Source organism: Enhydra lutris, unplaced genomic scaffold, assembly GCF_002288905.1.
Source record: "Enhydra lutris kenyoni isolate GAN:26980312 unplaced genomic scaffold, ASM228890v2 scaffoldscaffold4, whole genome shotgun sequence".
NCBI classification, from domain to species: Eukaryota; Metazoa; Chordata; class Mammalia; order Carnivora; family Mustelidae; genus Enhydra; species Enhydra lutris.
In genome coordinates this window covers 4,179,802-4,193,105 of record NW_019154088.1, presented here as the reverse complement: position 1 = coordinate 4,193,105, position 13,304 = coordinate 4,179,802, and the positions used below count along the sequence as shown (strand labels likewise).

Below are 13,304 nucleotides of genomic sequence, written 5' to 3'. Positions count from 1 at the left end.
AACTTCTGTTTCTGGACACTCTTTCCTTGTATTCTGTCAGACAACTGAATAGCTTAGGCATTTTTGGCCATTCTGTAGTTATATTTCCAAAAGGAAAACTTTTGGATACTATGAGAAATAAATATTAAAGGGCTATCTTAATTTGAGCACAGCATTCTTACTTCATGACGATGTGTTACACATAGCAGCTACCCTCATGCATCAGTGCCATGGCTAAAAAATCGGCATTATATTTGGTATTAGATTGGGAACTGAAACTTTGACATTCCAAGTGAAATATAGGATGAGCTCAGTGTATTGAAAAATAACCGTAGTCTTTTCTTTCCATAGCATTCATTTGGTTTTAGCTGGTCAGTAGAGGATGTAGTTGAAGGAAATCATTCAGAAGAGATTGGTTCAGCCATGTAAGATGTAAAAGTACTGGAGATTTGCTATCCAACATTGTTCTTATAGTTAGCAATACAGTACTATGCAGATAAAATTTGTTAAGAGGGTCAATCTTGTCGTTTTTGGGTTTTTGTTTTACCACGTACACTCAAATGTACACCCACACACACCCACCCACCCAAAGGGCTGGGGTGGGGGTAAGAAAAGATTGGGAGAACAGGGACATATACAGAGGAGGCATTTAGACCTCCAATATTGTTGTCTAAGGTTTTACCAAATGTTGTTCAGCTGTGTTTTTAACCAACTTTTTATTTACTCTTGTTTGCAGTAATACAATTCAGTTTACTCACACACAGATAGAGGCTATCCGTGCTGGAATGCAGCCTGGGCTAACTATGGTAAGAGGGTTATTTTTACACGTTTTTACATGGATTCAGACAGGAGGTAGGCCTCAGATATTTAGAGTATATTTGAAACACAAAATCCCAACTGAATGTAAGCATTTGTAAGTCACTGTGGCCTTGTTTGCATATGGAGATTTTGCTTACTACTCATTTCAGTATTCATAAATGAAGTTTTATTGGAACATAGCTATGCCTGTTTGGTTATGAATTGCCCCTGCCCAGTTTTATGCTGTAACAGCAGAGTTAAAGTATTGTAGCAGAAATTATGTGGCCTGCAAAGACTGAAATGTTTACTTGCTGGCCTTTTACAGATAAAGCCTGCTGACTACTGATTTGAAAGTGTGTTTCACTTCCAAGTATTTAGAGACTTTCCTGTTATTCTTCCATTTAGTAATTTCTAAATTACGGCCAGAGAAAATACTTTGTGTGATTTCAATTTTTAATTTTTTAAATTTGCTCAAGTTTGTTTTGTGATCCAGGATATGATCTGTCTTGGTGAATATTTCAGTACACATAAAAAGAGTGTTTATTCTATTGTTTTGGGGTGGAGTATCCTATATATGTCAGATTTATTTGGTTCAATATTTCTTTGTCCTTGCTGATATCCCACTGCTATTTCTGTTGATTACTAAAAAGGAGTATTAAAGTCTCCAACTACAGTTACGTATTTATCTGTTTCTCCTTTGATTTCATTCAGTGTTTGCTTCATGTTTTTTAAAGATTTATGGATAGATACACACATTCAGGGTTGTTACGTCTTCTTGGTGAATTAATGCATTTATTATTATGTAATGTCTTTCTTGGTAATTTTTTTTGTTCTGAAACATACTTTAATATTAATATAGCCACTACAGTTTTCTTTTGAGTAGTGTTTGCATGGTATATCTTTTCCCATTATTTTATTTCTAACCTACCTATTAATGTTCGAAGTGAACTTCTTGTAAACAGCATATAGTTGGAGTATGTTATCTTCTTTGTTCTGACAATCTCTGTATTTTAATTGATGTGTTTAGACCATTTACATTAAATGCAATTAATATGTTTAGATTTATTAATTTTTCAGTCTATTTAGAATCACTATTTTGTCTATTAAGTTGAGTAAAGGATTCCTACCTCCGTGTAGGTCCCTTTCCCTTTTATGTTGTACTTGTTATATATATTACATCTATATACATTAAAAATACTGTCAGACAATGTTAGAAAGTCAGACTTTTTAAAATTAATTTATTTATTTATTTGAGAGGGAGAGCATGCATGTGCATGCAAACAGGGGGAGTGGCAGAGGGAGAGGGAGAAAGAATCTCAAGCAGACTCTGCTGTGTGCAGAGCCTGACACAGGGCTCCATCTCAGAATCCTGTGATCATATCCTGAGCCAAAATCAAGAGTTAGACACTTAACTGACTGAGCCACCCAGACTCCCCAGAAAGTCAAACATTTAAAGAACTCTAGAGGAGAAAAATCTATTATAAATTGGCAATTTATCTTTCATTCCTGGAGTTTTAAGTTTGCTCTGATATCACTTCCTTTTTGTCTGAAGAACTCTTACCACTTTTAAGAGTAGGTCTGTTAGCAATGAATTATCTTTGTTTTTCTTCTTGTGAGAATGTCTCTAAATCATCTTCATTCTGTAAAGACACTTTCACTGGACATAGAATTCTGTGGAGTACTTTCCTTTCAGAACTTTTAAAATGTTACTCCACTTCCTTCTGGCTTCTATGGTTTCTGAGTGAAACCCACAGTCATTAGAAACATCCTTTTCCTATATGTAATGTTTCATTTTTTTCTGGTTGCTATTAAGAATTTTTCTTTAGTTTTCACCTATTTAATTAAAATGTGTCTGGGCTTGGATTTCATTTCTTTTTTTTTTTTTTTTAAGATTTTTATTTATTTATTTGACAGATAGAGATCACAAGTAGGCAGAAAGGCAGGCAGAGAGAGAGAGAGGGAAGCAGGCTTCCTGCTGAGCAGAGAGCCTGCCCAGTGCATTCTCGATCCCAGGACCCTGAGATAATGACCTGAGCTGAAGGCAGAGGCTTAACCCATTGAGCCACCCAGCTGCCCCTGGGCTTGGATTTCTTTGGGATTATTCTGTTTGGAGTTTGCTGATGGTCCATCAGCATAAAATTTTCCTCTTGTTCTAAGACTTCAGTAGCATAAATGTTGGACCTTTTAGTATTGTCCCATTGATTCCTAAGGCTCTGTTTATTCATTTGTTTTCAGTCTTTTCTCTCTGCTTATTTTTCTGTTGCTCTATCTTCAGCTTCATTCTCTTGTCAATTCTGTCATTGAACTTATCCAGCAATTTTTTAAATTTATCTCTCAGTTTTAGAATGTCCATTTTCTAACAATGTGATAACTTAGGAGTTTGATATGTATTCATCTCCTGTTTAGGTTGTGGGTCCACCAGGTACTGGAAAAACAGATGTTGCAGTCCAGATCATATCCAACATCTACCATAATTTCCCAGAGCAGAGGACTCTGATTGTTACTCATTCTAATCAGGTGAGAGTGTGTATGTGTGTGAGTGCGTGCACATGCACACACATACATAGGTTGGATGGTAGACAAGATTAAGGAGGGAGGAATGAATGAAAGCACAATAGTGATTTCTGCTTGTGTGATAACCTGGTCATAGGTACAACAGAATACTGAAAGACTGATGAGTATAGTGTTTGCTGTTAAGTTACTCTTGGATTGTTACTGGTCATAACCAGACTATATTAGGAAAATAAAAAAACAGTCTTTTATTTCTAATGGAGAAGGTCAAAATGTGGGAAAGCTAAGAAGAATTCTTGGATGTATGGTCAGGTATTTAGATTAAATTAAATTGCTCCCCACCATCTCCCATGCTATGCTGAAGCTTTGAGATTGAAAGCATTAACCATTACTGGTAACTTTTTTTTTTAAGATTTTATTTATTTGACAGAGATCACAAGTAGGCAGAGAGGCAGGCAGAGAGAGAGGGGGAAGCAGGCCCCACTGAGCAGAGAGCCCAATGCGGGGCTCGATCCCTGGACCCGGAGACCATGACCTGAGCCAAAGGCAGAGGCTTTAACCCACTGAGCCACCCAGGTGCCCCTACTGGTAACATTTTGTATCCTTTAGTAGGATGAATATTACCAAAAGACTAAGGCTCAAATGTATTAACGTTGGATTAAGTTATATATCCTTATGAGGTCTACATATGAATATGTGTTACATGGAAGGACTACTTTATGCTGTAGATTCAATACATAAGTCATTTATAAACCACTAAAGCAATAAAGACAAACTTTTCTCAAATAATGTCTGAAAAATAATCTTTATATCTATGTGTGTGCTATGGTAGTTCTTCTAAAGCTGTTACTATCATAGAGATGAGTAGGACAACTAACATTCACTAGCTCTTTTGTAAAATGTGACAGGCAGCTCTCAGAACATCATGAAACTTGCAGCATAGTCTAACCTCCAAAGGTACTTATGTTCTCTAAGTGGTGATTTCAGTTGGCCACTTCCTTAAGAGTTGATCTGGGGGGTTTTTTTTTTGTTTTTTTTTTTTTTTGGTTTTGTTTTTGTTTTTTTGACAGACCTGGGTTTTTAGAATGCAAAATGTCACTTACTCTATTATTTATCAACTTTTAGTATACCGGTTTTTAGATTAATGCTATCCAGCTCATTCATATCCAGTTCATTCACTTGTTTTTATATCTTCAAAGTTTTTAAGTAATGGTGTGTTATTCTACAATAATAACAGTATTGTACTAAATTGTATATAATTATATAATACACAATTTTATAATAATATTGTATACAGTAATACAATATTATAATAAAATTGTGCAGGGGGAAAAGGTTGACCTAGGCTTTATCTTAATTAAAGAAACAAATTATGTAAAGGCCTTTTTTCTTCTTCTTAGTAAAATTTAATCTGTAGTAATCTTACCTATTTCCAGATTCTTAAAATGAATAAAGAGTAATTCATCTGTTGTTGTTTTAACATAGTATTTTTAGTTAGTTTTGTCATAACTTGATAATGACTTTCTGTAGAATCTTCTACTTATGATTGACTTGTATAGTATAATTACAGAAAAGGTTGTTTTACCAATATAACAGAAGACTTCATTGTTTGCTAATGAATGACCCTTGATAATCATATCATCCTCGGTGACATCTATTAAATTGTTGATTTGTGGCTTTTTACAGTTGTTTCCTTTGTCAGATCTTCATTTGCATACGTAACTGCAAACAGTTCTTCAGTATTACTTTAATTCATAATGAAGTCTTGCAGTTTTTTCTGAGTGCAATGTCGGAGTATTTTTTGTTCTCTAAATCTCTGTGGTTCCTGAGTTTGGATAATGAATAATGCCATGTGGTCTGATCCATTGGATCCCAGGTTTTAAATGGAGAACATCAAGAGTTTCGATACTGGGGAATTTTTTTCTGAAAATTTATATTGATTTCTTCACTATCTGAGCTCTGACTGCTAGAATTTTGACAACAAAGAATATCTGTTTTTATATTATATACCTGGATATTTATAAGACTGGATGTTGACTTCATGGGCAGGTTTAGATTGATAGTAGTTAAGACAGATGTTTAGCTGACTTTTAAATGATATCTTTAAAATTAACATTATCTTTCCATACTATGGAAATTTTGCCTTTCTGCAACACACTGTAACTGCAGATGTTCAGTAATTAATATTAGGATTTAAGGGAACCCTAAATATGAGCATTTCATAGGTAGAAAGGAGTGACTTCTAGATGGCTTCCATCAGAATAGTTTGCAATAAATGAGTGCTGTACTCATTGTTGTATAGAAAACTTTAGACCTTTGGCCTAAGATTTGAATGAAGCTCTTTATCTTTCTACTCTGTAGTCCTCTTGATATATTGTACCTACACACTCACTACCTGAGAAAATGTTTCACAAAAATGTTTCAGTTTTCTGCAACCCATGGATATTCTATTGAGTGAAATCTTGGTGTGGTTATTAATTATTTTAGTAACTGTTAGTATTTGGGGAAGACAGAAACTGATCCAAAGCCTTTCTTTTTTTCATAAATTAGAAGCAAAGATTTAATGATTAGATGGTTTTTATGGTATTCAGTTAATTAGTTGACCAAATTATATGTGGGCAACAATATCAGGAATCAAGAAAAATACTTGTTTCATTTAGATTATAAATGCCCTAACATAAGACTTGTTTCTGTGTTTTGAAGTTGATTCTTTTCTGACTGGGCAATATTCATTCTTTTCTATCCTCCTAAATTTTGTTTTTTCTTCTGAAGCAGCTGCTGGTTCATTAGAATTCACCATTATCCTTTTGTTTTATTCTCCAGGCCCTGAACCAGTTGTTTGAGAAGATCATGGCTTTAGACATTGATGAGCGCCACCTCCTGCGTCTTGGTCATGGGGAAGAAGAGCTGGAGACAGAGAAGGATTTCAGCAGGTAAGCAAATGAGGATGAGTTTTGAAATGATATACAAAACAATTTTTAACCTTCTCCTCTTTTTCTTTATTAAAGAAACACCAAGAGACAAGAGTCATGAATAATACAACTTGATTCCGAAAGGTTCTAGCATAACCTACTTGTAGTTGACCTAAATGTCTGGCCATGATCTCCCTCAACTCCAGTTCTTTGTGTTTATGCCATTTTTTACTAAAGAATACAGTTACTTCAGTAAAGAGCATTATCTTTTTCACCTTTTAAAATTTGCATATTGCCGATTGTTCTCTATTTATGGAGATAATTTTTAATGTTGCCAACTTAAACTGTACGAGTTTACCTGATCCTTTCCATATTTCATCCAGACATTTAATTTGTGCGTATTTTAGGTATCAATTAAAAAATTTTAATGAAACACAGTTGAAGATTAATGACAGTATAAGCTTTGGGGTTGTAAGTCTTATTACAGGTACTTAATTGCCATTTAGCTGGACTTTATGTTTAACATTACATGAAATAAAGTGACTAAAATTTTACAAATCAGATTTCTTCTGCTGTTAGTATTTTAGGTATTCTCTTCAAACTTTCTTTATAATAGTTCACTTGTTTATATTTAAATCCATTTTGAAAGCATGATTTCAGTTAATAATCATAACAAACAGCTGCACATATTTAATACAGCCTTTGGCTATTAAACTTGACCTTTGACTAAATTGATCATAGACATCAAAAGAGCTAAAGGAGTGTTAAATTATTATGTTGCATCTATTTTGAGTTCCTGTATCACAGAGCTCACCAAACATTTGTTAGCTTCTAAAAAATCATAGGGCAAGAGCAACACACATTAAGTTATTTGGGGCTCTAGATTCTTAATTTGGGGTTAGCCAGAGATAGTTCTCTGAATTCTTGCCGTGTATATTTCTTCATATTCCACTTACAAAAGTGAGCTAGACTCTAAAATTTAATAATCCAGCATTTAGTGAACATAAAGTTGCTGGTGAAATGCTAAATACTGTAATTATAATTACACTGTAGTAGAATTTATAGTTTTTTTCAAAAATATTATAATAGAACAGAAGTAGAACTGTAAAAAGAATTCAGGTAATACCAAGATTCTGAAGAAAAAAATAACTTTTTGCTTTCTGATATATAAGCTAAGCCCCAGGTCTTACTAGTAGGTATGATCTTGTTTAGTTGGATATATTCTTTAATTTCTCTCCTTTTATTGTAATTAAAAAGAAAAATAGTATCATTTCATAATAAAAGTAATATCATTTTCCCTAAAGAAAATTTTTTAAACTTTGTGAGATAGTAGAAAGGGAATCCATAATTCTACTACTGCAAGACAACTTTTGTTAGTCTTCTTCTTAATAATCATCTGTAAACATGCTATTATTTATAATTGTATACATTGCTTCTTTAAATTAAGAATTTTTTTAGTATAACTTTAGATTTATGGAATAATGGAATTAATAGTACACAGAGTTCCATTGCATATTGCTTTTAAAATTTAACCCTTATCACAAGAATTTTGATATTTTATTATGGTCTCCTTATAAGCATCTTCAGTTTTTTTCTCATTACCAAAATGTTGATTATAGAAAAATCATTCAACTCTAGATAAGCAAACAGAAAGAGGTTACCTGGTATAATATTTATATCCTTCTAAGTTGGAAAATTCTTTAAACATAGACTCTCTCTTATATCCCTTTATTCTCAATCATCCTTGCTGGCTCAGAGGTGAATATCTGATCTATGGAGCATTCAAGAAGATGATTTCTTTCTGTCCAGTCTTTGAATATGACAGCAGCAGTGTTTGTATTTACGCTATTTTAATTTTTGTTTAATGTTAAAAGGTTGTTATAGAAGGTACTTTTTTTATTATGGGAATAGTTTTGTTTCATTGTTTTTCCCTTAATTACATGCCTCTGAGTCAGGTACTCTTCACATTTCAGTTTTATTACTTATTCAGCAAATATTTATGAACCTGCTAGGTTCAGGTGCCAGGCTACATGCTGAGACAACAAAGAATGATCAGATACATTTTAAAATTACTTTGCGAAGCCTTTAGAACTAATCTACTTATATTGTAGTGTAAAACAGGGTTATTCAAAGCAGCCAGTCTGCAAAGTATGTATTCTTGGTCTGTGATAAGATGAACTAGCACCAGAATGCACTGTACTGTTTCAAAACCCTCTTTGTGAAGGTCTTGTTATTTAAACAGAACAAAACAAACCAAAAAAATGAATTAAATGGTGCATTTAGTGATACAGTTGATTTTCCTTCCTCACAGACCATTAAGATGTTTACAGATCAACACTGATCCAAGAACTGCCACTTATATTAAATAAAACAGTGTTTTCCACTTTATTTTCTTATTTGCCCATTTATAGTTCCTATTATGGTTTTTTTTTTTAAATATTTATTTATCTGAGAGAGAGAGAGAGAGAGATGGGGCGTGGGAGTGGCTGGAGGCAGAGGGAGAGGGAATGTCAAGGAGACTCTGCACTGAGCATGGAGCCCAACAAGGGGCTCAGTCCTACAATCCCGAGATCATGACCTGAGCCAAAACCAAGAGTTGGATGCTTAACTGACTGTGCCACCTAAGGCGCCCCATTACGATTTTCTCAAATGTTTTGCTGACAGTATCCTTATAAGTTTCATCATTACATAACTTTGCTTTTTTGCTTAATTGAAATGTCTAGATATGGAAGAGTTAATTATGTCCTGGCTCGAAGAATAGAACTTTTAGAAGAAGTTAAACGATTACAAAAGAGTCTAGGGGTTCCTGGAGATGCTTCATATACTTGTGAAACTGCAGGCTATTTCTTCTTATATCAGGTAAGAGATTTAAGAGTTTTTAAATCATATAGTCTTCAGTTGGACACTGAGATGGGTTCTTGAAATTCTCTTGAAAGCCTGTTTTTTTGTTTAGTAGTTTAAAATGTGTGCTGTTGCCAGAGCTATATCTGTGATTATTAAATGTTTGTATTTCTTATTATCTTTTATTTTCTTAGCTAAATAGCTTCTCTTGATGACTCATTTACTGAAAGGCCAGTGTTGCTACTTTTTAAATTTTTTTCCTTTTTCTTTCTTGCTACTGACAAATTTTCTAATCTCTCTCTTTGTTTTCATTACTGTAGAAATATAACTAATTTTGTTAGCTACCCAGTGGTAACAAAGTACCGTTCTGTAACCTACTTCTATTCATATTAATCAGCTAATGAAGAGAAACATAACTCTCCTTTCAAATTTCTAAAAATAAGTTACGTTTTAGAACTGATTTCAAAGTAGTTAAAAATTCTTTTGACTTCAATTTAGAGGTATGCTTTTGCTTTGGTTAGGGTTAATTTTTTAGGTGTGAAAATCATTGAGAAGTGGAAAACTAAATATTTGAACAAAAATATACCTTAGTAGTCATTTGGTTTATTAATAATTTTAAGCAGCTTAAGGCATAATCATATAATGGAGAAATTTATGTAACTTTGTTCTCTTTGTACTCATACTATTTGTATATTTTAAATCCAAATTGTAACACTGAAATTTTAAAATGTATAGGAAAGAATACAAAAGGATAAAAATAAAAGAATAAAAATAAAGAATGGGTGTATGCTCATAAGTAGATACACAGACCAGGTCAGTCCATTCAAAATGATCAGATTTCATGGTTTCTTATGACACAGAGAAGATAAACATCATCTTACAAAGTAGCCTGCATTGGACTCAGGCAGTTTAGAACTTCGAATAATGGATAATATCATGCCTAAATGTGTATTTGGCATAAAATCAAAATCACTAGGCTCTCAGTGAAAACTACCTTTAAAAGTAGGAGAAATAATCTAAAAATTTGTGGAGGCGTAAGTAATCGATTTGAGAAAAACGAACTTGGAGCCTCATGGTACAGATCAACAATTTTCAACACGTAAGAATCGCCCTGGGAAAGTTATTTTAAAAGGAAATTGTCAAGTTCTGTCCCCAGAGATTCTCTTTCAGGAGGAGGTGGCATCCAGGAATCATCTACATCTTTATTTAGCCTCTTAGATGTTCTGCCTAAGAACCACTCTTGGAGAAACCCTGACTGGGAGAATTACCAGAATTGAGATTAAGCAGGAACCGCATGGTAGAGGCATAGTAAAATGTACCAGGATAACTACATCACAAAAGTCATAAAATGAGCTTTCAAATATATACTCAGTTTAACAGAAGTGCTTTGTAAGTATACCAAAGAGAATTGGAAAAATCATAAAGGTCTAGGAGAAGGGTTGGCATTTACTAAAATGCTGCTAAATTAGGATTTAACGTATATGGAGAAAAACTGAGATAATGAAAAAAATATCAGAATTTCTTTGTCCAGAGAATTGGGGTTTTTTTGTTTGTTTGTTGTTTAAGGCATCAGTAATACTGTTTTGAGTATACATGGAGAATCTGAAATGTCTGAGATAAAGTCCCATAGGTGACCCTGAGGTTCTTTCTGGTTTATGTATATTCATAAATTATTTATATTTTTATTTATCCTTATATATACACATATATTTTTTCTTTTGAGAGAGAGAGCATGGTGGGCAGTGTGGGGAAGCGAGGCAGAGGAAGAGAGAAAATCTTAAGTGGGGTTCATACCCAGCGCAGAGCCCAACTGGATCTCACAAGGCTGAGATCATGACCTGAGCTGAAACCAAGAGTTGGACATCTAACCGACTGAGCCACCCAGGCACCCCTAGTTTCTCTGGTTTTGATTAAAGAGGCTTTGTTCAATAATCTTAAAAGTCACCTATTAAAAGGCAGTCTGTCAGTGACTCGGATAAGAAATAGTCCCGTTAGGTCAGGGATTGCTTTTCTTTTTCTTTCCCTTTACTTAGTAGGTCTTATTTTTACTGGATTTCTTTTTTATTTTATCATTTAAGACATAATAATTAACTAAGAAATCTAATCTCAAGTCCCTTTGTTTCACAGGTCATGTCTCGTTGGGAAGAATATATCAGCAAAGTGAAAAATAAAGGTAGTGCGCTGCCAGATGTTACGGAAGTCTCCACTTTCTTCCCTTTTCATGAATACTTTGCAAATGCCCCTCAACCCATTTTTAAAGGCCGATCTTATGAAGAAGACATGGAAATTGCTGAAGGATGTTTCAGGCATATTAAGAAAATCTTCACTCAGCTCGAGGTAAGGATTCTCAGGGGTTTTTTTAACTTGCCTTTAAAGGCTTTAAGTTTAGTTGTTTGGGTTTTTTTTGTTTTTGTTTTTAATGAGGTAAAATGGAATATTCACATTACAAACCAGATTGTTACTTTTAAGTGAGATTATTGAAAACATTTATAGTTTTAGTTCAAGAACTGAGTAAAAATTAAGGTTTAAATTCAATCCCCATTGTTCTGACTTTTCTGGTGTAAAAGGCTTAGCATTTAAGAAAGGAATGCTTCCCTCAAGAGAGTCAACAGTGTTTCTTTGAGTTGGAATCTGAGAATGCCACTTCCAAATGATGGAAAACATCATTGGAGGATTATAGCAGCCTCATAAAGGGATCACATTTAGGCTCAGATTCCTCAGTAAGATGATTTAGGATTATTCCAGGTAAGAGGGGCAATGACCTTATCTGTTTTGTCTTTGTACCTTTTAGATAAGATGATATCTCTACTTCACATAGTATATGTTCAGTAAATATTGATGTATGGTTTAGGTAGGGGGTAGGTGGATAGATGTAGGTACAAAATAATAAATATATAGTATAATAATAAAATTTTAGAACCTACAAAACAATATTAGAGTATGTTTATGATTATATAAACAAAGTAAAAGAATAAGAGCATTTAGTTCATAATAGTTGTCTTGGGAGGGGTAGGGAGAGATTTAAACAGACTACTTCTCCTGTATCTGTCATGTTTTAATTATTTAGAAAACAAAAATGTTAAAAATATCTAAAGTATGACATAATGTTCAGAATTTATAACACTTTATATTAGGTACTCTATTGTCCATCATTTTACCCTGCTCTGTGGGGATCCTCTGCCATGGTCAGGTTTAATTTCCTGGCCTCCCATATTAGCTGACTTCTGGCTGGGTTTAGCCAATAAAAATGTGACAGGAATAGAGAAGCTAGGATATTTCTCCACCAGTTGTCTTGGGTTTCATCTCTTTTATAGCCCCAATTTTTGTTGGCCTGGCTTGCTATGATAGTTGTAGCTTGTTCTGGTACCCCAGTCCCTGGGCTCTGAAAACACTGCCTCCTTCCCTGATCTGTTCTAGCCTAGGAATGGTCAAACTTCCTGCTATTGCTAATCTCTGGGTTGCCTCAACCATTCATTCCCTGGCTGGCGTTTGTGTTCCTTGTCACCTGTGAAGCCAGACCCCCTGCATTAAATTTCCTTTGTTATGAATACTTGAAAAAGTTTCTGTTTTTGTGGAGGGACCCTGAGTAGATACTGTGGTGATATTTTATTCTGTATTCTTGTTAATAACTGTCAATATTTTACCTTATACAAAAAATGGTCCAAATTATAGCTTGAGTGTCAGTTATTATATGAACTCAATTAGTATCTAATTAATAATGAACAGAATTGTGATTCATTAGGCTTAGTTTATGATATGTTTATATTAATTAATCAGGAATTAAATCTGATAAACTGGATTATGTGAATGTATGCATGAAACGTGTTTATTTTCCTAAAATACTCTCTCCCTGACCCCCTCTCCCATAGGAATTCAGAGCTTCTGAACTGCTTCGAAGTGGACTGGACAGATCTAAATACCTTCTGGTGAAAGAAGCCAAAATCATTGCTATGACATGTACTCATGCTGCCTTAAAGCGACATGATTTAGTCAAGCTAGGTTTCAAGGTGGGGACTTAAGAGTTTCGTTCCTCAATTGATCAGCTGTTCAGCTATTAGATTTCTCTTTCCTCTCCTTTTTGCTCCTTTCCTTTTTCTTTTTTTTTTTTTCTTTTTTTTTAAATTTATTTGACAGAGAGAGATCACAGGTAGGCAGAGAGGCAGGAAGAGAGGGGGAAGCAGGCTCCATGCTGAGCAGAGAGCCCGATGTGGGGCTCGATCCCAGGACCCTGAGATCATGACCTGAGCCGAAGGCAGAGGCTTA

The 13,304-nt window shown here is 34.2% G+C and overlaps 1 protein-coding gene across 2 annotated transcripts in view; it reads left to right on the top strand.

The window, feature by feature from the left end:
• The window catches only part of LOC111161105 (aquarius intron-binding spliceosomal factor), a 92,098-nt gene that overhangs the window by 60,347 nt on the left and 18,447 nt on the right, over positions 1–13,304 (top strand). For both annotated transcript variants that reach the window (XM_022524593.1, XM_022524601.1), the window contains 6 exons: positions 716–785; positions 3,184–3,294; positions 6,112–6,221; positions 8,924–9,059; positions 11,169–11,378; positions 12,911–13,048. In XM_022524593.1, coding sequence (XP_022380301.1) covers positions 716–785; positions 3,184–3,294; positions 6,112–6,221; positions 8,924–9,059; positions 11,169–11,378; positions 12,911–13,048 — 775 coding nt within the window. The remainder of the gene's footprint in view (positions 1–715; positions 786–3,183; positions 3,295–6,111; positions 6,222–8,923; positions 9,060–11,168; positions 11,379–12,910; positions 13,049–13,304) is intronic.